This window comes from Hippopotamus amphibius, chromosome 16 (genome assembly GCF_030028045.1).
Source record: "Hippopotamus amphibius kiboko isolate mHipAmp2 chromosome 16, mHipAmp2.hap2, whole genome shotgun sequence".
Lineage (NCBI taxonomy): Eukaryota > Metazoa > Chordata > Mammalia > Artiodactyla > Hippopotamidae > Hippopotamus > Hippopotamus amphibius.
This window is the reverse complement of record NC_080201.1, coordinates 55,713,055-55,740,130: the sequence shown is the minus strand read 5'-3', so window position 1 is coordinate 55,740,130 and position 27,076 is coordinate 55,713,055. Positions and strand designations below refer to the sequence as shown.

Sequence of the window (27,076 nt, the reverse complement as noted above, 5' to 3'; positions counted from 1 at the left end):
GGCCTGGCAAGAAGCTAGCGGGAGGCGAAGCGGACGAATCAGGGGCGGGGGTGGGGCCGAGGGGCGTGGCTTCGGCCTCCGGCCAATAGGAGAAGGCGAGCGGGCCGCCCGGAGGCACCGCCTCTTGTCCAGCTGTGGTCCAGCTGTGCCATTCGACCGCAGTGAAGAGGGGGGCTGGGCCGGCAGCTAGCACAGCCATCCTCCTAGCACTGCGCCTGCGCGGGCCACGCGCATCCGTTCCAGCGACTGACTTACGCTCAAGAAAGTTGCTGCAAACTTTCTAGCCCGTTTCCCCCGCCCCTTCTCCCAGCCAGACCCGCCCCCCTGCGGAGCCGGGAATTCCGAGGGGCGGAGCGCGGGCCGAGATGGGGAGTGAGGGGGGCCTTCGGAGGACCCTGGAGACGGAGGCGTGCAGAAGCTCAGTCTCGGGGCGGAGGTGGCTTCGCGCCCTTAGCCCTCTCGGACGGCCCGTTACCTTCTCCGTTGTCCCGATGGGGAAACTGAGGCCCTGAGCCAGAGGCACACTCGGGGGGAGGCAAAAAGCGCGGCCTCAGGCGGAGGGAAAACAAAGAGAGAATCACGGACAGACGGGGAGGGGGACGGGCACACACACAGACACTGGGACAGAGACCCTAGTAGAGAGCTGGGCCTGGCATCGGTGGAGACGGGTGGAGACGCGGGGTCGGCGGGAGAAGATCGGTTAGCGCGAAGTGGGGGGGGGGGGGTGCGGGGAGGGAAGACGGGCGGGGGAGGGGGCTGGGGAAAGCCCGAGGGAGGAGGAGAAGGAGGGAGGAACTTCCCAAAGTTGCAAAACATGGCTACCTTGCCTGCGGAGCCGAGCGCGGGGCCGGCGGCTGGGGGGGAGGCGGTGGCGGCGGCGGCGGCGACCGAAGAGGAGGAGGAGGAAGCGCGCCAGCTCCTGCAGACTTTGCAGGCGGCCGAGGGTGAGGCGGCGGCGGCGGCCGGGGCCGGGGCGGGCGAAGCGGCGGTGAAAGTGGAGGGCCCGGGATCTCCGGGCGTCCCCGGGTCGCCCCCCGAGGCCGCTGCCGAGCCGCCCACGGGCCTCCGCTTCTCGCCGGAGCAGGTGGCGTGCGTGTGCGAGGCGCTGCTACAGGCGGGCCACGCCGGCCGCTTGAGCCGCTTCCTGGGCGCACTGCCCCCGGCCGAGCGCCTACGTGGCAGCGATCCGGTGCTGCGCGCTCGGGCCCTGGTGGCCTTCCAGCGGGGCGAGTACGCCGAGCTCTACCGGCTGCTCGAGAGCCGCCCCTTCCCCGCTGCCCACCACGCCTTCCTGCAGGACCTCTACCTGCGCGCGCGCTACCACGAGGCCGAGCGGGCCCGCGGCCGCGCGCTGGGTGCGGTGGACAAGTACCGTCTGCGCAAGAAGTTCCCGCTGCCCAAGACCATCTGGGACGGCGAGGAGACCGTCTACTGCTTCAAGGAGCGCTCCCGCGCCGCGCTCAAGGCCTGCTACCGCGGCAACCGCTACCCCACGCCGGACGAGAAGCGCCGCCTGGCCACGCTCACCGGCCTCTCGCTCACGCAGGTCAGCAACTGGTTCAAGAACCGACGACAGCGCGACCGGACCGGGGGCGGCGGCGGCGCGCCCTGCAAGAGGTGAGGGCACCCGGGCGGCGCCAGTCCCGCTTTCCCGGGGACGTTTTCCCCTCCTCCATGCCTGTTGTCCCCGGACACCCCCCGCTCACACCCTCAGGCGCCCGCCGAGCGCGGGGAATCCGTGTGGATGGCACGGGCACGCGCCCAGGCCCTCTCTCCGACACCGCTGCTCCTCTCAGGGAGGCCGGGAGACCGCCTCCCTCTGCTCCTCTCAAGGCTCCATCCCAGATCCCATCCGTCGCGGCGGCTAGACTCGGGGGCGGCAGTGAGAAAATGAGGGGCTGCGGGAAAGGAGGAGGGGCCTTTGTCCTCCCCACCGGCCGAAGGGGCTTGCTCAGGGCCCTTCGCGGCCAGGCCCTCCCTGCACGTTGCTCAGTCTCACTCCCTCCTCCTGCCCCCGCTCAGGGCCCAAACAGCGTGGTCCGTCGTCTGTCTTTGTTGTGAAACGTGAACCTTCCCCAGCTCCGGTTTCCCTGTAACCCAAGCCCTTCCCCTCCCACCCTGCGCGCCGGCCTCTCACTCCTCCGACGCCGGGGGTGGGGGGGCGGGGGAGGGCACCGGGAGCTGAGCTGGCTACTACCTCCTTACTCTGCAAAGCCACTCGGCTGCCTTCAGGCCGACTCAGGAGACTTCAGGCAGCCTGGCTGCTCAGCCTCCGGGGCCCTGAGGCCGAGGAGTTGGGAGAGGAGGGCCTTCTCACTCCCCAGGCGGCCAGCTTGAGCTTTCAGGCAGTGGTATCAATGTAGGGTTTGCAGAGGCTCCTCCCTGGGGTCCTTGGGTGGTCTCAGGGAGGAGGTTTCATAACTCCCTGAAATTGTCCACAAAAATCTGGGCTGGGGAAAGGTGGGGAGGCAGTGGGTGGCTTGTGCCTCCTGGGAGCACTTTGCAGCTGGCTCCGTGCAGGAATCGTGGTGGCCAGACGGGAAACCCAGCATTCTGGACCACAACTCACAATCCTTTCTCCGGCCAGCGAGTCTGCTGGGAACCCCGCTACTGAGGACGAGTCCAGCCGCAGTCCTGAGGATGTGGAGAGGGGGGCAGCTCCAGTGGCTGCTGAGGCCCCCGCCCAGGGCTCCATATTCCTGGCTGGGGCCGCCCCTCCTGCACCCTGCCCTGCCTCCTCCTCCATCCTGGTGAACGGGAGCTTCCTGGCCGCCGGCAGCTCTCCAGCAGTGCTCCTCAATGGGAGCCCCGTCATCATCAACAGCCTGGCCCTGGGCGAGGCGTCCAGTCTGGGTCCCCTGCTGCTCACCGGGGGTGGGGGCGCCCCTGCACCGCAGCCCAGCCCCCAGGGAGCCAGCGAGGGCAAGACCTCCCTGGTCCTGGACCCTCAGACTGGGGAGGTCCGACTGGAGGAGGCTCCGCCTGAAGCCCCTGAGACCAAGGGGGCCCAGGTGGTTGCTTCAGGGCCGCCTGGAGAGGAGGTCCCGGGCCCTCTGCCCCAAGTGGTGCCTGGCCCTCCACCGGGTGCCACCTTTCCTTTGCCCCCAGGACCAGTGACTTCCGTGGCTGCTCCACAAGTGGTGCCGCTTTCCCCACCCCCTGGCTACCCTGCAGGCCTGGGCCCCACCTCCCCACTGCTGAACCTGCCCCAGGTAGTGCCCACCTCACAGGTGGTGACCCTGCCCCAGGCTGTGGGGCCGCTGCAGCTGTTGGCAGCTGGGCCTGGCAGCCCCGTGAAAGTGGCAGCTGCCCCGGGCCCTGCCAACGTGCACCTGATAAACTCCGGGGTGGGCGTGACTGCCCTGCAGCTGCCTTCGGCCACCGCCCCAGGTACCGAAGGGGTGGGGGCTTCTGGTGGCTGGGTGGGGGGGTGCAGTTATCTCAGGGAGGGATGGTGCTGTTGGTGGGCTTCCTGGGGCAGCAGTAGGGGGGTGCGGAGCGCATCCCTGGCAGATCCCAGACCCTCCTGTGCCAGGTTAGTACCCTGAGGCTCCAGCCACGCAGACGTGGCCTCACCTTGACCCTGAAGGGGCTCCTTTTGCCTCTGGCGGATCGCCCTGCCTGCCTTCCAGCGGCCTACCCTTCACCTCTGAGCCCAGCCCCTCTTCTCTGCCCACAGGAAACTTCCTGCTGGCCAACCCCGTGTCTGGCAGCCCCATCGTGACGGGTGTGGCCGTGCAGCAGGGCAAGATCATCCTCACCGCCACCTTCCCCACCAGCATGCTGGTCTCCCAGGTCCTGCCGCCTGCCCCTAGCCTGGCCCTGCCCCTGAAGCCAGACGCGGCCATCTCAGTGCCCGATGGAGCCCTCCCGGTGGCCCCCAGCCCCGCTCTCCCGGAGGCGCACGCCTTAGGCACGCTTTCTGCACAGCAGCCACCACAGCCGCCCCCCACCCCTGCCGCCGCCAGCCTGCCCTTCTCCCCAGACTCCTCCGGCCTCCTGCCCAGTTTCCCGGCGCCCCCGCCCGAGGGGCTCCTGCTCTCGCCCACGGCCGTGCCCATCTGGCCAGCTGGGCTGGAACTGAGCACCGGCACCGAGGGGCTGATAGAGGCAGAGAAGGGGCTGGGGGCGCAGGCCCCCCACTCTGTGCTGAGGCTGCCAGACCCCGACCCCGAGGGGCTGCTCTTGGGGGCCACGGCGGGGGGTGAGGTTGATGAGGGGCTGGAAGCGGAGACCAAGGTCCTGACCCAGCTGCAGTCGGTGCCTGTGGAAGAGCCCTTGGAGCTGTGACCTGCCGGGCCCCGTGGCCTCCCCTGACAATGGTGCTCGAGGTCCAGGACGGCCGGGAGGAGGGAACCTCACAAACTCGACGACGGCTGCCATCCACATACACTACACCCTCCCCACGGCAGCCCAACCTCTCCCCGCCCTGGAGGTCCACTCCTGTCTGGGGCGCCGTCCTCTGGGATGCCTCCTCTGTTACTGCCCTCTCCTTGCTCCGCCCCCTTCTCTCCGTGGGGAGCTTTGGGGGTCCTGGATCATGGGCTCTGTCCCCCTCGCCTGGTACTAGCTGTGAGCCGAAAGCCCTGCCAAATGGCTGGATTTCCATCCCCCTTGAGCCCTCTCCCTATCACTCCCTGAAACACTATTAATAGCTCCACTGACACCCAGTGTTCCCAGAACTGCTTGGAATCTGAGGGTGGAGGACAGGCAGTCCTGTGCCCAGAGACTGATGGACCCTTCCAGCCGGGCCCTTCCTGCCCACAAGGGACTCGGGTGTGGGGGGCATTGGGCCAGGTCCTCCGTTAGCTCCTCCTGGACTAGGGCCCCAGACCAAAGATCCCCAACCCCTGGGGCAACCCTGACCCCTGTCTAGTTTGTATCCTAAATCTTTATTTTTCTAGGACATGTTATGCCTTCATTTCAATTAAAATAAAGTTAACTGACAGCTAGAGCTTTGGGGGGTGGGGTGTGGGTTACCTTGCAAAGACTTGCCCAAGGAAAAGCTGAACCACAAAAAGCCCAAGTTGAGGTTCTGGCTTTCTGATGGATGCTGTCTGAGGGGGAACAGGATTGGAGGTCAGGTTTGCAGTGCGGCTTGCCCCAGTGCCTGTGGTGAGCAGAGCTGAGAAAGCAGAGGATGGGGGGCTGACCCTGTCTTTTGCTGCTCACAAAGTTTCACTTTATTTCATTGAAAACAATCTATAAATAGAACAGGGTGTGAGGACTGAACAGGGGTGAAAGCTTTTGATTCTGGGCTGGGCAAAGCACAGGCAGAGGGAAACTTCACCTTGCATTTCATTGTGTGTAGGGGGACACCTTCCTCCCCACCCCAGCTCCTAGGACACACCAGGTCCTGGGTAGAAAGGGGCTGTGAGAGGCCTGCAGACCTTGGGCAGGAGTTCAGACTGCCCCACATAAGGCAAAGGCACAAAGCATCGGGGTCAGTAAATACGCCCCCTCCCAACCAGGGGTATCTGACTGCGGGGACCTGCAGTAGCAAGGGTGAGGCCCAGGATGTGACAGCCTCTTCCACCACCGGCTCCTGGTTTCAAACGAGAGCTGCAGGAGGAGGAGGCGAGGCAGGGTGGCTCTCACGGTGAGGGGGCCACGGGGAGGCCGGGTCTGGGGGTCAGCAGACCTTCTCGGCCAGCAGCTGGTAGAAGGGCTTGGGGGTCTCCCAGTCCTCGTCCTCACTGCTGGAGCTCTCTTGCTTCACGACGCGGTTGTGCTGGCGGCTGAACCTGCGTGCTTTGATGCTGGGGGAGAGGTGGCAGGATGGGCAGGGTTCCTCAGTCACCTCCTGGCCATCTCTGTCCCACCCCTCGTGCTCTGGCCCCAGCAGAGGGAACCACTGGCTCCTGTGAGGCCTGTCACCATCTGTGCACCTGCACATGTGTTTCTGGGACCAGTTGAGAACTGGGCAGGTGGCAGCAATGTGACATTGGTGGAGAGGAGAGGGTTTCAGAAGGGAGAGGGGATCAAGAGGGGGAGAGAAGAAGGAGGCCAAGCAGCAGGGAAGTAAGAGCCAGTTTCCTGCTCTGAGAAACTCCCTGTGGCAGAGAGGGCAAAGGAAATTTAGGGCAGTGGGGTCCAAATCCAGAATTAAGCTATTTGCCCTTCTAAGTTACAGGCAGGGTTAGAGCACCATCTGCTTTTGTCACCCCAACTCTTTCATAAAAGCTTGAGACGCCCAAATCTCCCACCCGAGGAAACTTCCAACCTGCTTCCAATAGCATGAAGCTCAAGGCTCCGAAAGTCAGAGCAGAATGAGAAGCAGGGAGGCCCCTCACTTCCACCACCCACACCTTCTGGGCAGGGGCTTCTCACCAATACGGTCTCCGCTCCTGCAGGGTCATCACCCGCCAGAGTTGGGCCAGCTCCTTGGTGGCAGCCGTGGATGCAGTCCCAGGGCAGGCTCTGGGGCAGGAGGGAAGAGGAGGTCAGGACAGGCCTGCAGCCTTGCCTGGCTTGGGCGAAGGCCAATGGTCCAACCATCCAAGGGTCCCTGGCCCTCTCAGAGCCACACCTTTCCATCTGAGAACTCAGATCTTTCCGTGATGCCCTGAAAGGCCTCCCTTTCACGCCCCCTAGACCAGAGGTAGAGCTGGCAAAGAAGGGAGCTGGACTAAATGGTGTTGGAAAGGAGCCAACCGGTGTCTTGGGACCTGCATCCGCCGCTCTGATACCAGCACTACCTCTTCTCCACTGAAGCTCTGGGGGTCTCTTCATCCACCAGCTGCTGGCTGGCAATGATCAGTTCAGGGCTAGGCACCTGGTAGATCACATCAAGTTGGCCCCAAGAACTTTCGCTTGAAACCTTAGAAATGAGGGGCTCTCTTCCCACAGAGTTATTGGGGTGGGAGACAGGACACGAGCCTGAAGCTCCTGGGGGTGAGCCTGCCCCCAGCCCAGCCCAGCGTGATGGAGCCCGAAGCCAACCTGGAGCACGGAGTGGAGAGGGGTGCCAAGATTGCGGGCAGCATCGTTTGAGCCCTAAGACCAACCACATCTGAAGGGGGTGTCTCTTTTTTCAGATTATATTAATTTAATCAATCAACTGGCCCCCGACCAGTGCAACGTGGCCAGAGGGAGCCCAGGGAGAGTGTGGCTGAGGAAGTTGTCAGCAGCAGTGGGCGGCACGCTCTGGGGCTGCACGGACAGTGAGGTAGGGCCCCTGTCAAGGTGAAAGAGGACGCCTACCCACCGGATGTACTGCTTCCGGTTCATCCTGCAGAACATGATGAAGCCGTTGACACACTTCTTCTTCATCTGGGTGGGGCAGAGGGCTTTCTTGCTCTGCTTGGGCTTCAAGGGGCCCCTGCCCACCCGGCCCTTCCTGGTCTTCCTCCTGACTGCAGGCGAGGCTGAGGCCTGCCGGGTGGGGGTCCACGTGTAGTCCCCGTCCTGGTCGCTTGAGGACTGCAGGCCCTCGGGGTCGGCCTGAGTGTCCTGCGTGGGGGACAGAGAGGTGAAGGCAGGCGGGAGACTCAGACCAACCCAGCGGATGGCTGTCTGTCTCCCTCACCTCCTGCTGCCTGCACACTGACTCCGTGTCCGTGTCCGTGTCCGTGTCCTCCGAGCTGGGGCTGGACGGTGCCTTGCTGTTCTCACTCAGTGAGAGGTAGCAGTGGTCCAGGGAGACCGAGGACTGGCACTGGCTGTGGGGGTTGGGAGGGTCTTCGGGGGCCTCTGGGGGTGTGTCCTGGGGGGTGAAGGAGAAAGATGGGAGGAGATGGGAGGGGGACAGCAGTGTCCCTTCGTGGTCCCCACTCACTGCTTTCCTAGGATATCACACGAGCATCAGAAACAGCTCAGGGTCAAAACAGCCTCGCCCAAACACCTCCTCAGAAATTCAAGCAAAGTTTCCCAAGTTCCTGTAGAGGGTTAGAGAGGAGGTGGACGGGGTCTTCTGCCTCCTATTATGGGCTCTCTCTCTCGTTCCCATCAGTTTACCACCTTGTGAAGTAGCCATGATGCCCCGGGCAAGTCTTAACTCCTCTGAGCCTCACTTTCATCCACAGGCGGTGTCGCTACGTATCCCCTGCAAGGCCGGGGCACCTGGTGCAGTGGCTGCACTTACAAGAGCTCTGCTATCGGTGTCTATTTTTGTTCCTACAGCGGATTCAGCTACTCATTGAGGCAGGGGGCCACCTTCCCACACCCTGGAGGGAGAATCATTTGGGGACCAGAGTTGGGGCTGCTCCTCTGTCAGATATTGAGCAGCTAGAGCAGACGGTGCTACGGAGGTCAGCCCAGGGGTCTGGGAGAGAGGCTCTTTTGAACAGAGGATCTCAGGGGTCACCTGCTGTTTTCAGTTTCTTCATCTGTCAAATGGGGTCACAAGAGAGCCTGCCTCATAGAGCAGTCGAAAAATTATGTGGGGTCTTTTCTGGGCACCTGGCAGCTTTTAGCTTTTAGCCTTTGCGTCTGGTCCATTCTGAGGGCCCAGCACAGAGCAGGGTGCCTGGTGGCCAGCAGGGAGTGTTCACAGGATGAGGAGGCAGGTGAGGGCACAGACGGTGGAGGAGTCTCTGGCAGGATGAGGAGAAGCACGATGGATGGACAGGTGAGTGGGGGGGGGGAAGCTGAAAGGTCGAAGGGATGGATGAGTGAATCAAGCAGGTGGAAAGAAGGATGGACGTGTGTGTGGACAGATGGGAGGGCAGATGCCTACCTTCCTCAGTGGTCCCTCGAGCATGCACGCAGAAGATGAAGACGCAGGATCTAAGAATCCTTCTTCAAAGAGAGCTGTTGGCGTGGAGAGGGAGATCAGAGGGGTGGCTGGGACAGAAACGCCTCTCTCGGGGCCCCGTGCCTCTGTCCCACCATCCCTGCTAGCCCCAAGTCCAAATCCAGCTCCCAGGCCAGCTGCCACGGGAAACCGCCAACCTGGGCAGAGCGAGCGGGTCCCTACTACAGGCTCCTGGAGCCTTCCATGCACCACGCTGGCCTGGAGCTGCTCCCCACCAGGCTGTGGGCTCCTCGAGTGATGGGACGGGATTCATCCTGGGTGGGATTCATCCCTCGTATCCAGCACTTCCCGGCACAGGGCTGCACACTTGGTGGGTATCACTGGACCTGAAGCTTGGTTCATTTTTCTGAATGAACCAAGCATCAGGTCCAGCCCCGGGTGCTCACCTTGGGTCAGGTACTCACTGCCATCCTCCAGGATCTGTTCTGGCAGCAGTTTCCCTGGGGAGCTGAAGAAGGAGGGGCTGAGCCCTAGGATCTCGCTCGGGTGGCCTGTTGCATTCCAGTTGTCAATCTGAGGAGGTCCCAAGTCCAGTGGGCTCCCTAGAAGGAAATATCAGGCTCGAGGGTGTGTCAGATGTTGCCCTCTCCCCCGACACAGCAGCTGGCTTTGATGAGATGGTGCCAGACACTGTGGAACGGTGACTCTGTCAATTCCTGGTTGCGAGTGCTTGGAAGAGGAGATTAAGAGGCATGATGCCTGGCATCATGTCAGGGATGACCAAAAAAAAAAAAAATCAATATCATGATGTGCCAGACACAACAGACTGACTTTAGCTATCTGGAGCTCTGTGTTAAGAAAGATTCTGAGGCAGTGTCTGGGATCAACAGAAAGAGTAACAATCGATTAGCAATGTCTGCCATGGGAACCGAAGGCTCAGGGACAGTGGGCGCACCGTGTGTGCCGTCCCTGTGCTTAGTGGACATCTATCCCTTTCCTGCTTTCCCTCCTTCCACAGGCATCCTCAGCAGGAAGGTACCAAGAAGGCCCTATGCCAGCCTACGAGGGGGAGAGAGCGAGCTTCAGTCACCATGGGGGCTGTCCTCTAGGGTCCAGGCAGGAAGCCAAGGGTCAGCATCTGGGGACTCCTCGCTGGAATTGTAGAACACCAGTTTCTGCCTGCAAGAGGTGGAATTCAAGAGGTAGACCTGGAGCCCTGGGCTGGAAATACTGGGCTAGCCCTTTCCCCTTTGGGAGTCTCAGTGTTGCCCACAGTGGAGTCAGACAGGGATTGCTCCATGAGGGCTGCTGGGGGAGCACGGGGTGTAGAAAGCTTAGTTGGCTGAGGTGCCCACCCTCAAGGAGTTTCAGGGCTTGTGAGGAGAGGCCAGCTGAAATCAGAGCTGATGACACAGGGGGCAGAGCTGTGATGGAGGTTTGAGGAGGACAGAGAAGGCAGGCAGGGCAGGAGAGAGGACTGTGCAGAGCTCAGCCAGAAGGATGGGTAGACTTCCAGGTGGACAAGGGGAACAGGCTTCCAGAAAGAGGGAACAGAGGGTGGGAAGCCCAGGGGGACATGGACGTGGCTCCTGCAGGGAGTGGCGAATATTTGGTGGTGTTAAGGGTAAGATTCGAGGGCAAGGGGCAGGAGAAAGGGCTGGCAAGATGAGCTGGGGCCAGAGAGGGTCTCAAATGCCAGTTAAGATATCTGGGCTCTACCCAACAGGAAGGAGTAGCTTAAAGCCAAAAACTGTCATGATCAAGGTCTGTGTGTTAGAAAAGCCGGGAGACTAGCGGGGACAGGCTAGAGGGCGGGACAGGAGGCAGGGAGGGGCTGCGGCTCTGGTCAGCACACAGGAAGCAAGGCTTTCCCTGGAGCTCACAATGCCTGATGCAAAGCTAGGCCCTCAGAGGTGATCACTCCACAGACACCAGCAGAGGGTGGAAACTGACCCCATTTCTAACCAAGCCTTAGCTATGCCCACCAAACACCTCAGCCTCCCCTACTCATAACCCATGGGCTTCCCTTACCTGGGACAGAACTGGGCCCTGCTAAGAAAATGGATCCTCTCAACCCCGTGTTGAGCCTCCGAGGCAGGGTAAGGCCCCGCATCCTGGGCACCATTTTTGCAACAGCAGCCTATGGGGACAAGTCAGGATAGTCACTCCTGTGACTGGCCCAGAGCCTGGGACTCACAAAGGCAGGACAGCGAGGTGCCACGTTGCCACCGTCTCTCCCTCCCCCATCCCAGCCAAAACCTCAGGCTGCGTGGCCTCTGCGGGAGGTTCGGGGGCTCCCTGAATCACCCCCAAGGTTTCTGGAATCCCACATCCCTATCAGAAGCTCTAAGGAACATAAAATCCTTAAGTGGAATAATGATGAAGGTGATGATACCAAACAAATATAGAGTGCTTACCAGGCTGGCACGGTTTTAATCGTTTTGCATACTCCTCAGTAACCCTTTGCCAACGGGTGCGGTTATTATAATACCCATTTACAGTTAAGTAAACGGAGGCACTGAGATAGCAAATAACTTGCCCAAAGTCACAAGATTAGCACAAGATCTGGGACCCCCTCGCTCCCCAGGTGGGTCAGGCGCCACCTCTCGGCTCCCACAGCTTCCTGGGCGACCCCAGAAAGTGAGAGTGTGGGATTCCTTCACTGGACTGTCACCAGCATCGTGCACGTGGCCTGGACCAGAGGAGATGCTCTGGGAGGAAGGGCTGAATGAATGGACAGAGAACTAGGATGACCTGAGGCCTCGGCTTCCAATCGTGCCCGTATCTGCTGGAGGCGTCACACCTTTGCAAGCTGGCAAAGGGATGGGGACTTACGAGAGTGTCTGGCTGCTTCAAGTGAAGGAAGGCTCAGAAGGAGGCCCTGCTCTTGCCCCCGTTTCTGTGACCCACAGTCCTCGCATGTGGGCGGCACTGATCCTGTATCCCCCTCCTTACACCCACAGCAGAGCCTCAAGGGAAAAGGAAACTGGGAAAGAGGCCTTGAGACAAGCATCCCTTTTTCTGTCCACCATAGAATCCCCGGCTACTAGGACTGTGCCCAGGACACCACGGGGGCCGGAGAAGTGGTGTATACGTGACTGGCTAAGTGAGTGGCAAGGAAAAAGACCAACTTGAGATGTCACAGTGGATGCTGTTCTCAGCCATCTCCAGCGGTGTTGGCCAGGATCTTCCTCCTTTTCTGTCACCTTGAGATGGGGATATCACAGCCTTGGTGTGACTGCAGGAGTAGAGGCATCTTGGAGGGGTGGTGGTCCCCACCATGTTTCCTCCTCTCTGGTCTGGGGATGGGGTTGCCTGCTTCTCAGGCTTGTCCAGGGCCAAACAGCGACGAGGGTTCTGGACTCGGGTCTGACGTTCTGGGAGAGCAGAGAGATGGTGTCAGACAGGGCTGGGGGCCGGACTGTCACCAGAAGGTGGTTGGGGTGGGGGTCTCTGCTCTGGGTCCAACAACCTGCTTCAAAGCTTCGCCCGGCCTGGTCACCCAGTCCTTCCCGGGGAGGCCCAGATCCTCAACTAAAGATTACCTAGTCAGATACCCCCTTCTCCTGCCCACAGGTTAGAATCACCTTGCGAGCTCTGAAAATACTGATGCCCGGGTTCCACCCAGATCACTGAAACCCCGCTTTCTGGGTGTGAGGCACAGGCACAGGCATTTTTAAAAGCACCCCAGTGATTCAGATGTGCAGCCAGGGCTGGAAGTCATTGATTAGGTCCAACTCCCTTTTTAAGGACATGGAAATGGAGGCTCAGAAAGGGGGAGGGATAGGTAGTCCGTTAGTAGCAAGGCTGAGGTGGGACCTGGGACACTTGCCTCCCACACTGGGGTCCTTCCATCACCCCACACCCCCAGCAGCCCTGGCTCAGGGATGGATGACTGGGCAGAGAGAAGATAAATGCTGGCAGCAGCTTCCATTTCTGGGCACTGGCCATGTGCCCCATCACTTAAGCATTGCTCCTCATCTTGAGGACCACCCTGTGGCAAGCACTCCAATTTCCAGACCAGGAAGCTGAGGCTCAGAGGAGGACAGTCACCCCCACAGGCCTCAGAGGTAGGAAGAGGAGGTGCCAGGAGTTGAACCCAGGCATGTCTGACTCTACAGCCTTGTCAAGGGCTCAGGATTGCCGACTGGGCCTCCAGGGAGTGAGGACGGCCCTGGAGAAGGAGCCCTGCTCCCATCTGACCCCTGCATCCTGTTCTGTCTCCACCGACGGCTTGTACCTGATGCTCGGGCCAGCTTCTTCTTACGAGGTTTCCGGCAGGCTCCCCGAAGACGGGACTTATGAGAGTGTGGGGAGCTGGACGGGGTGGAGTGTCTCCGCTTTCCTGGGCCTGAGGTGGGGGTCCGACCCAGCCCTGCACAGGACGGAGAAGGAGGCAGGTCAGATCCCCTCACCCTGGTCCATCCCAAATCCTGCCTTTGGACAACGCTTCCTGATGGAAGGGTCAGGGAGGTTGCCATGGTCCCCTGACTGACTTTACAAATGTGGAAACTGAGGTCCCGGGAGAAGATGGGACTTGTCTGAGGTTGCATAGCCAGGTGCCAGAAGTACAGGCGAAAACTCAGGTTTCCCCACGGCCACTCCGGGCCTTGGCTGAGAAGGAAGATAGACTCAATGCTTCCCAAGTGTTTCCCCATCTTCCCCTCCCAAACCAATTCCTCAAGACGTTGGGGCCTCCAGCATCCACCGTCGTGGCCCGGCGCCTCTCTCCCAGGCCTCTCAATTCTTTCTCATTAACATCTCCCAAGGACTTCCTTGGTAGTCCAGTGGTTAAGACTCCATGTTCGCGATGCAGGGGGCCCGGGTTTGATCCCTAGTTGGGGAACTAAGATCCCACGTGGCGCAACTAAGATCCCACATGCCACAACTAAGATCCTGCGTGCCATGTGGCACAGCCAAAAAAACCCAAAAGTCTCCCCAATTTACCCACTTCTGTCCACACTCTCAGCTATGGTGCTACATTGGCCTCAACGTCTCCCATCCAGATCACTCCTAAAAGTATCTCCGCTGATCTCCCTGACTCCAGTTTCTTACTTAGTAACCAGATCTCCACCCTAGATGTCAGGGACCTCTTCCTAAAAGAAACTCTGATCATGGCTCTCCTCTGGCTTGAAGTCAGTCATTCTCATCGTCTTCCTCTCCCTCCTTCACTCGGCGCTCGAGGCCCTTCAGAACCTCCCCTCTGCCTCATCTCCTCCCCTTCTTGCCCTTGTATTCATCACACCAGCAACCACAGCACCCGGCACACACAGTATGGGATGAGTGGCTTGTTTCAGGCACTGTAACAACACTCTTTACATGTATTAACTCATTTAATCCTCACAACAAACACAGAAAGGGAGTACTCGTATGGGTCCATTTCGCAGATGAGGAAACTGAGGCACAGAGAGGTTTAGGTCACAAGATGTGTGTCTGAGTCAGGATCTGGCTCAGGAGTCTGCGCATGTCATCTGGGTGCTACATGGCCCCTCCAGTCAACCCAACTGCTTGCCTGTCCCCAGACGTCCTGCACGTGTCTTCTTGTGCCTGCAGACTCTTGCCACATTGTTTCTTCTGCCTGGCACGGTTCCCCCGGTCCCTGTCCTCGAAGGCCCAGCTCCACAACCCCTCCTGCCACAGTCTTCCCAGACACCCTCCTCTGGGGTCACAACACCTTGGACATCCCTCTCACTTGTCCCGTGAGACAGGCTGTGAGATCTGGGAAGGACTAGGCCTGTCTAAGTCACTCAAGCGTCCCTAATGGCCAGGACAACGCTTGGTGCATAGCAGATGCTGGGAAACATGGGCTGAACCTACTTACCCCCAAGTCCACCTTCCCCATCGGTGGTGTGGAATTTGAGCAAGGCCTTGGCCACATTGATGCTTCTCTGGAGGTAGTAAATGTAGTGCAGGACGTGCAGCAGAATCTCCTTCTGCCAGAAGAAGAAAGACAGGGTTGAGCCAGGGCCCAAGATGATGTGAGGCTGCTGGGGAGCAGGGACAGTCGTGTTCTAGGACCCGGGACCCTGCCCCAGCAATTCCCCCATTGGCGGAGACGTTCCTATTCTGCTCTTTAGTCCTCACTGCAGTCCAGTGAGCCTGCACTTACAGCTAAGGAGACGGAGGCTTAGAGCGCTAAAGGGACTTGCTGGGTTACAGAGAGGAAGTGATAGAGGTGGGATCTGAACACAGGCCTGCCTGCCTCCTGGTCCAGTTCTTGGGGCACACACTGCTTGGCTTCCCACCCCTGGCCCTTGGCACATGCAAAGCCCTCCTCTTCTCCCCACTGGCTCCCTCCTGGGCTTCTCCTCCTTTGAGCCTCAGCACAGTGTTCTCCCCTTCTAGAAGCTTTCCTGCCCTCCTGACCCCTCATCCAGGCTGGGTCAGATGTCTGTCTTGGCACTTTTGTAACACCCTGGCCACACTGTTTTATAATTATCTGTTTATGTATCATTCTCTCCCCTTGACCTTGAACTAGTTGAGGGTAGAGACTGTAACTAATTGATTTCTGGATCCCAAGCACACAGAATGGAGCGGTGACTTAGCCAGTTATCGCTGAAGGAATGACTCTCCCCCACAGCCCCGGCAGGCATCCCCCATCCAGCCACCAAATACCGGCTGGGTCGGTACTGGAGATACTAAAGGTAAAAAAGATACTGCTGTGCTCCCTTCAGCAGCACATATACTAAAATTGGAATGATACAGAGAAGATTAGCATGGCCCTTGTGCAAGGATGACATGCAAATTCGTGAAGCGTTGGATATTTTTGTGCTTTGTGACAACCTAGAGGGGTGGGATAGGGAAGATGGGGGGAGGCTCAAGAGGGAGGGGATATGGGGATATATGTATACATACAGCTGATTCACTTTGTTGTACAGCAGAAACCAACACAACATTGTAATTATACTACAATAAAGATGTAAAAATAAATTTAGTTAATTAAAAATGAAATAAAATAAATCTCTGTCCCCTCCCCCCAAAAAAGAGATACCACCCACTAAGAGCCATATGGAAGGGTGAACTAGACATACTTTTTTTTTAAACTAATTAATTAATTTATTTATTTTATTGGCTGTGTTGGGTCTTTTTTGCTGTGCGCGGGCTTTCTTTTTAGTTGAGGTGAGTGGGGGCTACTCTTCGTTGTGGTGCACGGGCTCCTCATTGTCGTGGCTTCTCTTGTTGTGGAGCATGGGCTCTAGGCGCGTGGGCCTCAGTAGCTGCAGCACATGGGCTCAATAGTTGTGGCTCACAGGCTTAGTTGCTCCGCGGCATGTGGGATCCTCCTGGGGCAGGGATCAAACCTGTGTCCCCTGCATTGGCAGGCGGATTCTCAACCACTGCGCCACCTAGGAAGCCCTAGACACACTTTTGTTTGCCTTCATGGAACTTACAATCCAGGGAGGACAGCAGACCTTAATAAACTTATAATTCGTACAAAATTATCAACTCTGTGGTAAGCATTATGAATAAAAGGGCATAACAGATGACTCTGAAATTAGACTTTGGTGTCCAGAAAGGCCTCTCTGAAGTGGCAGCATTTAAATTGAAGACTGAAAGGAGTTAGCCTAGTGAGGAGGTGAGGGAATAACACTCGTAAGTATTTCTTGGATTGAACTGGATCCCTAAAAAAACAATAAAACCATTAGCAGGAATCTTCCAAACCCCAAATCAGGAAACACAGTCTCAGGGGGCAGGGGGATACATTGGGAGACTGGGACTGACATATACACACTACTATATATAAAGTAGATAACTAATAAGGACCTACTGTGTAGCACAGGGAACTCTACTCAATATTCTGTAATGGCCCATATGGGAAAAGAATCTAAAAAAGAGTGGATATATGTACAGGTAGAACTGATTCACTTTGCTGTACAGCAGAAACTAACATAACATTGTAAATCAACTGTATTCCAATAAAAATTAATTTTTAAGAAAAGGAAACATGGTCTCATGAGGGGACTTATGTGAAACTGTTCCATAAAATATAGTACAGTCATTGAACTTATTTAACCTGATCCATGGAAGGAAGTTATCATCTAACTAAGGAATAACATGACACAGCCAAGAGACTATTAGTTTAGGGCCTGGCTCCAACCTGCCACTTACTGGCTATGCACTGGGAGTAGGTTGTTTTACTTCTTTGAGCCTCGGTTTCCTCATCTGTGCAATGGGAACAAGCACATTCATTCAGGCTCAGAGGGTTATCATTAGGATGAAATAAATTAGTGTGTGTGAAATCGCCCAGCACAGAGCCCGATAAATTAGTTGCCTAATAAATTCTTAGTTGATGACTGAATGAGAACACCTTCATTGGGTTCTCAAGGGATTAAATCAAAACCTTTTCTAGAGGCTTCCCTGGTGGCACAGTGCTTAAGAATCCTCCTGCCAACACAGGGGACATGGTTTCAATCCCTGGTCCGGGAAGATCCCACATGCCGTGGAGCAACTAAGCCCGCGCGCCACAACCACTGAACCTGTGCTCTAGAGCCCTCGAGCCACAGCTAATGAGCCCACACTCTGCAACTACTGAAGCCCGTGAGCCTAGAGCCCATGCTCCGCAATAAGAGAAGTCCCTGCTTGCCACAACTAGAGGAAGCCCACACCCAGCAATGAAGTCCCAATGCAGCCAAAAAAAAAAAAAAAAAAAGCTTGGCACCCACTGTCTGACACCTAGACCTCTCAGTCAATGGAGAGCAACTGTAACTGTGATCTGCTCTATGCTAGGCCCTAGGGTGCTGGGGATGGAGATTCATCCATTATGGTCTTTACCTTTGCAGAACCCTTCACCTAAAGGGAATCAGAGAAAAGGAAACAGTCACATAACATGCGGAGGGCTTTGATGGTCAGAGGAATGGGAAGCCATGGATCATATGGGGCAGGGGCACTTAATCAGCCAGGATGGTGAGGAAGGATGCCACGGACCTAAGCTGCAGCCCGAATCTCAAAATGGGAGAGGCAACACATAACAGCTGCTGTAGTTCATTCAGCAGTGGACCAAGCACACCACACAGCCCTGGGCCGAGCTGTGATGATGCACATCAGGCAGACTGATCCTGAGGGAGGCTGGGGACTGACTGGGATACGGGTTGTATGTGGAACAGGGGACCCAGGACTGAACTTAAGAGAGGATGAAGATGGGGAAGAAATGGGATTATTAAGGCAGCAGAGAATCAATGGTAAAGAAAGCGGGGAGGATTCCACGAAGAGATGTGGTCATCTGGTCAGTGATGAAATGCTGCCTGTGCCCTGACTCAACTGTCATTTCTCCAGGGCAGGGGCGTGTCCCAGTCATCTCTGCCCTCCCCGCCAAGAATTTATTATCGTGCCTACGCACACCAAGTACTCAAATGTTGGAGGACAGAGGGCATAATTCCTCCTATTTTTGAGCACTGTGGTGGTCTATGCAATGCCTCCCCCCAAGGCGTCCATGTCCAAGACCCCTGAACCTGTGAATATGCTGCCGTACATGACAAAGGGGCCTTCCCAAATGCACCTGAATAAGGATCTTGAGATGGGAGATTATTCTGGATTATCTGAGGGGGGCCAATGTAATCACTAGTGTCCTTATGAGCAGGAGGCAGGAGGGTCAAAGGCAGAGAAGGCAAAATAACGAGGAAAGCAGAGGTGGAGGAGAGACCAGAAGATGCTATGCTGCTGGCTTGGAAGGGGTCACGAGCCACGGACCATAGATGGCCTCGAGAGGATGGCAAAGGGAGAGGAAAAGGATGCTCTCCTGAAGCCTCCGAGAAGAACCGACCCTGCTGACACCATGACTTTAGTCCAATGGGACGGATTTTGGATTTCTGACCTCCAGCACTCTGAGAGAATACATTTGTGTTGTTTTAAGCCACTAAGTTTGTGGTAATCTGTTACGGCAGCAACGGGAAACTAATACAGGCACCTACAATTGAGAGAGATTTAGGAGAGGCAATCAGCATGATCTGGTGATGGATGGGCTGCGGTCAGCAGGGAGAAGATGAGGGTTAGGCTCAGGCAAATCTCTCCCAAACAGCTGCTCCTCTGAACCTCTCTGAAGGCACGTAGAACATTCTAGATCAGATCAGTTATTGTCTGTTCAAATCTTCATCTTTTTTTTTTTCTGGCCACACCACACAGTTTGCGGGATCCCAGTTCCCTGGACCATGGATCAAACCTGGGCCCCCAGCACTGGAAGCACCGAGTCCTAACTACTGGACCCCCAGGGAATTCCCTAAGTCTTTATCTTATTGACCAGATTTAAGTTCTCAGAGGAGGAGGGCTGGGTGTCAAATTTCTTTGTCTCTCCTTGTTGTGAGCAGAACAGCTTCTGACATCTAACAATCAATCTTTCCATAAATGGCCAATGAATGAGGGATTGAATGAGAGAAACTATAGTAAGAAAACATCGCTCCAAACCTTGAAGATCTCTGAGTCTCATATTAAGTTTTTCCTCCTGGGAGCAAGTGTTAGCTCAGCACTATAAACATTTATTGAGTAGCCACTGGGGACTCACAGAGAAGCTTTATCTATTCCTACCTCGTGGAGATGATCCCCACAAAGTCACAAAACAAAGCACTTGGACAGGGAACCGACATTTATTCAGGCCCTGTCATGGCTGTCATGTCATTTTGGTCTCACAATATCTCTGAGTAGGAGGAATTATTTTTCCTTGTTTTATAGCTGAGAAGGCTGAGGCTCGGGAGGCTGATAACCTGAGCTAGCTGCCCAGAGTTCTGCAGGTACGGAGGTGCAGGGCTCAAATCCAGGCTGTGTGACTCCCAGAGGGATGACCTTGACCTGGCACCTTGCCTATTTTTCCCCTCCCAATTTCCCCTGCCTCCTTTGCAGGAAAGAATCCCCCAGCCTTCTAGTCAGGGGATCACAGATTCCCAGAAATTCCCATTCCGGACTGTTGCCATGTCAATGCTGTCAATGGTTTCCCAGGACAAAGGAGGTCAACCCTATTGCTGATATGTTCAGATCTGCCTCCCAAATCCACCTCCTCTCCTCCCCTGCTTACCTTGGTGAGCTTCTTGGTACCAGTCTTCAGGGCCACGGGTAGCAGCAATGCCAGCTCTTGCAGTTTGCTGGTGTGGTTTTTCCTCTGCCTCCTGTTTTTGGACAAGAGCGGGTTTTGGTTAGGACATCCAAAACGGAATTTGGCATCTGATCTCCCCAAACTGCCTGTCTCAGTGTCCCCCAACTCAGAGGATATTCCCTGCCCCAGGCACCCAAGACAGAATCCTGAGCATCGTCTGGACTCCTCACTCTCCACCATCCCCTGGTCCAATCGGTCACTGACTCTTGCCCATTCCTCCTCCAATCCCTTCTCTCCATCCCCTCGCCCCTGCCCTAGTCCACGTGCTGACATCCTCATAGCTCTCCCAGCCCTCCATCGGACCTCCTCCAATCCATACTCCCTACGAGAGCCAGGGTGATCTTTCTGAAACACAAATTGGCCTATGTTGTTTTCATCTGTGTAACAGGAATCAGGATACTCATTCAGGTGCAAAGGGTTATCAATGGGACTGAATACATTAGTTACCTAATAAGCTCTTCAAACCTCACAATGCCATCCCATTATTAAGGATCAAATTTAAACCCTTAACATGGGGACTTTCCGGTGGCACAGTGGTTAAGAATCCACCTGCCAATGCAGGGGACACAGGTTCTATCCCTGGTCCAGGAAGATCCCACATGCCACGGAGCAGCTAAGCCCACGTGCTGCAACTACTGAGCCCGCATGCTGCAACTACTGAAGCCCGAGCACCTGGAGCCAGTGCTCCACAACAAAAGTAGCCACCACAACTAGAGAAAGCCCGCATGCAGCAATGAAGACCCAATGCAGCCAAACAAACAAACAAAAACCCTTAACGTGGCTTATAATGCCCCCCATGGCTTGGCCCACCTGACCATTCTGGTCGCATCTCTTACTTCCTTTCATTCTCTCCCATCAACAGACCCCAACTCCATAAGACAGGTGAGGTACCTCTGCTAAGGTCCCCCCACCCCTGTGCTCATGCATTTCTCTGATCCCTGCATTTGGGTGAGAGCTGAGTGGGGGGCACCACTGTATCTCTAGCACCTAGAACAGTGTCTGGCACATTGCCGGAACTCATTGCCTATTTGCTAAATGAATGAATAAATAAGGGCGTGAAAGAAGTTGACTGCTGAGCAGAGAAAGAACTTCCAGAATCTAAGCTCTGAACTCACAACATATCAATGTACACACACCTCTACCCCTCTGTCCTGACAGATGGAGACACAAAGATGTTGGAGTCTCTCTCCCAAATTACACACGGCTGCCACTACTCCTGCTACGCCTTTGGGAAGGCCCAAACGCCTCGTCTCCAACAATTCTTATCTCACCTTCCTTCAGGGCCCAGTTCAATTGCAACCTGCCCCAGGAAGCCTCCCCTGACCTCCCTTGTCTTTCTCCCTGACTCTGAATGTCCACAATGCTTTGTGTCACCTGCAGCACGGCCAAGCCAAAAACACTCCCTTGATTACAGATTTACCATTGGTTCCTACTCAGACCCATGAACTGATACCTCCTCTTTGCCAGGCCCTGTGCTGGACACTGTGGAAAGGGAATCACTGTCACTGTCCTTGAGGACATGGGGGAGCAATGTGGGAGACACACATCTCCCTAACCAAACTCTGAGGTCCTAAAAGAATTGGTCTCACTCATTCATTCAGCAATTACTTACTGAACCCCTACTCTGTGCCAGGAAGTGTGATTGGTGACAGGGACAAAAGTCTATAAGACAACTACAGCCCCTTCTAGAGCCCACAGTACAGTCAGGGATAAAGTCATTCATCAAATTGTCACACAAACAAACATAAAATGGCAACTAGGACCAGAACCAGCTATATAATATGCTGGTGGGGGCGGGGGTGCATCGCAAATGAAATTGTGGGGCTTCTTGTTCCAAAATTAAGAACTTTGGGACTTCCCTGGCGGCACAGTGGTTGACTCTGCACTCCCAGTGCAGGGGGCCTGGGTTCAATCCCTGGTCAGGGAACCAGATCCCCCATGCATGCTGCCACTAAGAGTTTGCACGCAGCAACTAAGGAGCTGGTGAGCCGCAACTAAGGAGCCATCCGCCAGAACCCAGCACAACCAAATAAATAAATATATATTTTTTAAATTAAGAACTTTGGGAATTCCCTGGTGATTCAGTGGTTAGGACTCCTCACTTTCACTGCTGAGGGCTCGGGTTCAATCCCTGGTCGGGGCGCAGCCAAAAAAAAAAGTTAAGAATTTCAAGATGGTGAGAGCAGAGCATTAAACCAAGCATTGGGCTCTCCTCATGGGGACAAAGGATAGGGGCTGCTCGGTGTTATGGAAGCTTGTGATAAGTGGCTTTGATCCAACCAATGAGGTTTACCCAGAGGAAGTAAATCTGGCCAGAAGCTATTCTGAAGGATGAGTGGAGATACACAAGTGAAGAGAGAAAGGGGATGTTTCAGATGGAGGGAGTGTGGAGAAGTCAAAGGAAATAAAGCCGAAATGTCTGGAGCACAGAAAGCAAGGAGTCCTGTGGGGTGAGATGAGGCTGGGGAAGGAAGTAGGGGCCACATGACGCAGGGTCTTATAGGCTCACAGTATGAAGTTTTGCCTTTATCCAAAGACCAACGAGAAGTATTAAAGGGCTTTCTGCAGGGGATGACATCACTAGTGCGTCCTCTCAAAACCACTACGGGGGACACACAGTTTTGAGAGGGATGAGCCCGTTGTGCCCCCTTTTGCCTGGCAAAACAACAAAGCTATTCTTTCCTACTTCACCCCCCACCCTGCAAAAAAAATAAAACCAAAACCAAAAAAACACTACAGGTACATAGACTATACATATTAGTCAACGGAATGAAGGAATGAAAGAAAAAAAAAAACAAACCACCAATTGGTCTCCAGTTCTTTCCTGATAGAAACCATAATTTTGAGGGGCAAGGGTGCTGGGGTCCTACCCACAGAGAAACACTAGGTAGGCTGACCTCTAACGTCCTGTCTAGCCCTGATGTTTATTTTTTGCATGTGACTTTCCGCCTGTTCTAGACGACTCCCAGAAGCTCCAAAGAGAAACAGCACAGAAAGCCAGGAAGAGAAAGTATCCAGGTCTATTTAAGTTCAAGGTGCTATTTGACCACGTCTAAGAAAAGGGGTTTCATATCAACTAGTCCCTGGGTGTTTACTCTGGGTTTTGTAAAGCACTGAGAGAGCCTTCTGCGCAAACACAGAAGTTCCAGAAAAAAAAATTTGGAGGGAGAAGAAGGATGATTAGGAATCGAAGAATCTTGGCCTCTCTTGGGCAGAAGTCCTGAATAGGTGTGACCTGAGGCTCTGCCCACAGGGGCCTCTGGGAACTGGGCACTCCCTCCCAAGGCTGCTCCTTTCATTGCTGGATAGTTCTGGTTTCAGCCGAGTTCTTTCCTCCTAGTCTGTATAATTGTCACCCACTAATCCCAGCTCTGCCCTCCGATTCTGTGGGGAACAGGTCAGCTCCAGCCACATGGGTCTTTTTCTGTTTCTCTCAACTGCCAAGTTTATTTCTGCCTTAGGGCCTTTACCATTCCCTCCACCTGGAATATTCTTTTGCCCTAATTTTTGCATGGCTGATTTCTTGCCATTCAGCACTTAGTTTAAACATAATCTCCCCAGAGAGGACTTTCCTGACTACCTGATCTAAATAAGCACATTCTTTGTCACATCCCCATATGATTTATCAGCATCTGAAATCTTTCTTTCTTTCTTTCTTCCTTCCTTTCTTTTTTCTCTTTCTTTCTTTCTTTCTTCCTTCCCCCTCTCTCTTCCTTCCTTCCTTCTTTCCTTCCTTCCTCTCATTTTCTCCCTTCCTTCCTCCCTTCCTTCCTTTCCTTTATTTTTTCTCTCCTTCTTTCTTTTTTCTCTCTTTCTTTTCTTTCTCTCTTATAAATATAAACATAAGGGCAGGGATTTTTGTCTCCTTTATTTATTGCTATACCCTGGACCAGCTGATCCATTAGGCACAGTAAGCACAGTGCCTAAGGTTGGTGATATTTTTAGGGACTCATGAAAATGCCTGAATTTCTTTTAAAATCAGAAGAGAAAAAAATTAATATAATTCAACTTGGATTATATTCATCTTTATACCAATGCTTTCATAAACTATAATTTTTAATGTGTTTTTAATGAAGGAAGGAGTCCAAGAAGGCAAAATTGCCTAGGGCCCACAAAAGTCATAATGTGGCTCTGGCTATATCCTTAGCTCCTGCAATAATGCCCAGAACTTAGTAGGTACTCAATGAAAAATTTTTGAATTAATGAATGCTCTTCTGTCTTATGATGGCCTCTCAGTCTTTGAAACAGCCAATGACTCTAATTCCTGGGTTTCCTTTTCCCCAAGCTAATCAGCCTAACCCCTCCCTAGTTCCTTTATTTTACAGGAGCTGGAAGGAGACAATGAAGAGCCAGTCCAAATTTCTCATATTAGCTAAGGGAAAACCAAGGCCCAGATGCTAATTTGCTTTAACATGTGCAGGAACTTAAAAGTAAGAGTTGCCCCAAAGTGGGACAAAGCAGGGGACAGTCCCAAGAAGCAGCATAATAGTTGGTTACAAGCTTCAGCTTTTGCAGCAAACAGATCTGGTTGAAATCCCAGCTCTGCCACATGCTGTGTGACTTTGGGCAAGTGCTTTCATCTCTCTGAGCCTGTTCATAATTTATTTATAAATGGAGGTGGCTGCAAAGTGTGATCTTGTCCGGAAGGTGTTTAGCACATACGGAGTGCTCACGAAATGTTAGTTCAAGACAGAAGGTAGAGGCATTTGCTGGAACGATTTAGGGATAAAGGATGTTGGAGAATGGGGTGGAGGTATTTTATTGGATGACTATGGTTGATAGAACCGTTGTTATTGGTTGAACAACATCCAATTCCCCCCTTTTCTGGTAATTGTTTCCTTTGGGGAATGACCCCTCCCCCACTCTCAGGCTATGTGGTTCAGAGAGGCTGACCTCAACCTCCCCTTCCACTAGGGAGCACTGAAGCAAGGTCTAGCCAAGACATCAAGTGTTTGGTTCAGGATTGGGGTCGTAACCCAGGCTTGGCCAGTCGGAGTCGATGGATCCTGGAAAGAGACTCTCTGCTAGGCTTGTCAAGTTGGCCAGATACGGACCTGGAGCAGCTGGGAGGCATCTTGCCCTCACAAACGCAAAGGCGACACAGACAACAGCGGAGCCAAGAGAGACAGATTCCCAGCCATATCATTTAACCCCTCACCTGGGACCAGCCAAGTCTGATGCCCTGGAATTTTTTGTTTAAAGGGTCCAAGAAATCCCCTTTTATGCTTAAGCCAGTTTTAGCTAGGTTTCTATTAATTGCAACGAAGAGTCTTTATGAATACAATGACCTCACATCTAGAAAGGGGGGAAAGAGAATGCATTGTTGGTGACCTCTGGAATTCCAGAAGGAATAGGCGAGCAGGAGAGGCATTCTTCATTTTCTTCAGGTGCTCCTTCTGAGCACAGTGCCTAAGTAGAGAACCTGAACAAAGTAGACACTTAGTTTTGGAGTTAACAAATAAAGAGATAGGTGGACGGTAAGTCATCGGGGAAGACAGTGGGGCATAAGATAAACTCTGGCTCTCTTCTTTATCCAGACTTTGGAGGAAGGGAGAAATCTGATCCAACCCTCAATCTGCTGGGAAAATCCGCCCCCCACCCCATAAGATTCCTGACACTTGGTAGGTGCTTGATGGCAAAATGAATATATGAATAAAAGAAAGGAAGGAAAGGAATTTAAGAAAATCAGAATGTCACAACCTGCAAGGGCTTAGCGATGATCTTTGCCAACTACCTCCGAGTTCTCTCATCTTGAAATGGCAGTAATATTTGCACCTACTTCCTCATGGAGTTGTTGTAAGGATTAAAGGACATTATACAAACAGAAGGCTTAGCTAAAAGTCTGGCAAACTAGCAAATGCTCAGTAAACACAATTGTTACTATTATTCAACCAGAGTGGCTGGAGCTGTAAAGGAGGTGGGCCAGGAGGAACACTTACCTGTCGCTGGGACCCAGGGAGTTGGTTCTGGGCTGTTCAGGGGAACACGAGTGCTTGATGGAATCCCACATCTGCAAAGAGTGGGGAAGAAAAAATTATTAGTGACCTCTGAGATTCCAGGAGGAGTGCACAGCATGACAGGCAGCCTCATTTTCCCCACGGTGCTCCTTTGAGCACTCAGAGATCCCAAAATAAGTCCCCAATCCCCATAAACGCAGGCCAAGAGACCAAATTAAAATGCCCAAACTCTAAACTGAAGTCCATGAATCCCAAATTGTAAATTTGGGCTCGTAAATCATGATCCAGACCTAAAACTAAAACCAGCAGATTCCCAAACTTTGACTTCAGAACTTCAGTCTTAACAGTGAGATGTCAGACCCTGCAATGGGAACCAGACCTGAAAACTGTGGCTTGAGGTGCCTAAACTGTGATATTAAGACACTAAAACTATGACTTTAAACTCCCAAAGTGAGGACCTAGACCCTAAAAAGGAGCCCTGCCCAAACCTAAATGCCCTAAACTCTAATACTGAGATACTCTAGACCCCCAAACTATTAGTTTCTGATCTCCAACTATGAGCCCAATCCTAGTATTAAGAACACAGACCACAAATCTTAATATTGAGAACCCAAACCCTAAAGTAAGAAATCCAAGCTCCCCAAAGCAAACCTCAGCCCCTCAAATTGACCTCAGACCCTAAAACAAAGACCTCTAGATCCCAAAACTGTCACTTCAGACCCTCAAGTTATGACTCCAACTCTAAACTGAGATCTCACATGTGAGTTCCACTCTGAAACTCAGACTCTAAAACTGAAGCCTCATACTCAATGTGGGGAACTCCAGGCCCTAACAATTCTCAAAATTCCAAACTGTAACTCCAGACCCTAAATCTCATACCTCATATTCCACATTGAGATTCTAGACCCTAAATCTATACCGAGGCTTCAAATCTTCCAGATTAGACCCCAGACCCCTAAAATGCTACTCTAGATTCCCAGATCCCCAGACTAGGAACTCTGATTCCAACAGGAAAGCTTCCAGTCACAAAACCCAAGACTTTCAGATTTCCAAAATTGGTTCTATCCAGACACAAATGCCGAGACCCCAGATCCTAACTTGTGAGCCCCAAATCCCCAATATTATTCAGAGACTTTGTATCTCAAACATGAGCATGGATTCCCAAACCTAGGCCCACCCTCAAACCCAAACTCCGGTTCTGCTGCCTCGGGTCCTGCCTCGCCCACGGCCCGGGCACCCAAGGCACACCCGCCCTCCCGTCCTGCTGAAATTCCCAGAGGGAAGCCATGACCATGAAGTGCTGCTCTTAAGCGGGCCCTAGGCTCCCCTCTGGCTGTTTAGTCA

General features: G+C 54.1%; 2 protein-coding genes and 1 non-coding gene across 3 annotated transcripts; 2 read left to right on the top strand and 1 right to left on the bottom strand.

The window, feature by feature from the left end:
* The first annotated feature begins 774 nt into the window (after positions 1-774).
* SIX5 (SIX homeobox 5) lies at positions 775-4,954 on the top strand. The gene is made up of 3 exons (XM_057713626.1): positions 775-1,617; positions 2,588-3,390; positions 3,680-4,954. Exons 1-3 carry the CDS (start codon positions 815-817, stop codon positions 4,288-4,290), a joined length of 2,217 nt encoding a protein of 738 aa, XP_057569609.1. The 5' UTR covers positions 775-814; the 3' UTR covers positions 4,291-4,954.
* A 678-nt stretch (positions 4,955-5,632) lies between these two features.
* Positions 5,633-25,785, bottom strand: MEIOSIN (meiosis initiator). Its single transcript, XM_057710886.1, has 14 exons — positions 25,715-25,785; positions 19,698-19,788; positions 14,517-14,628; positions 12,936-13,070; positions 11,827-12,072; positions 11,011-11,039; positions 10,727-10,842; positions 9,786-9,874; positions 9,142-9,297; positions 8,678-8,751; positions 7,529-7,705; positions 7,208-7,452; positions 6,331-6,420; positions 5,633-5,759 (listed from the first exon to the last, which is right to left on the bottom strand). The coding sequence occupies exons 1-14, from the start codon at positions 25,783-25,785 to the stop codon at positions 5,633-5,635; spliced, it is 1,758 nt and encodes a 585-aa protein (XP_057566869.1).
* LOC130839441 (U6 spliceosomal RNA) lies at positions 15,357-15,463 on the top strand. The gene has a single exon (XR_009049839.1). It is a non-coding gene; the product is annotated as a U6 spliceosomal RNA (small nuclear RNA).
* Positions 25,786-27,076: the final 1,291 nt, after the last annotated feature.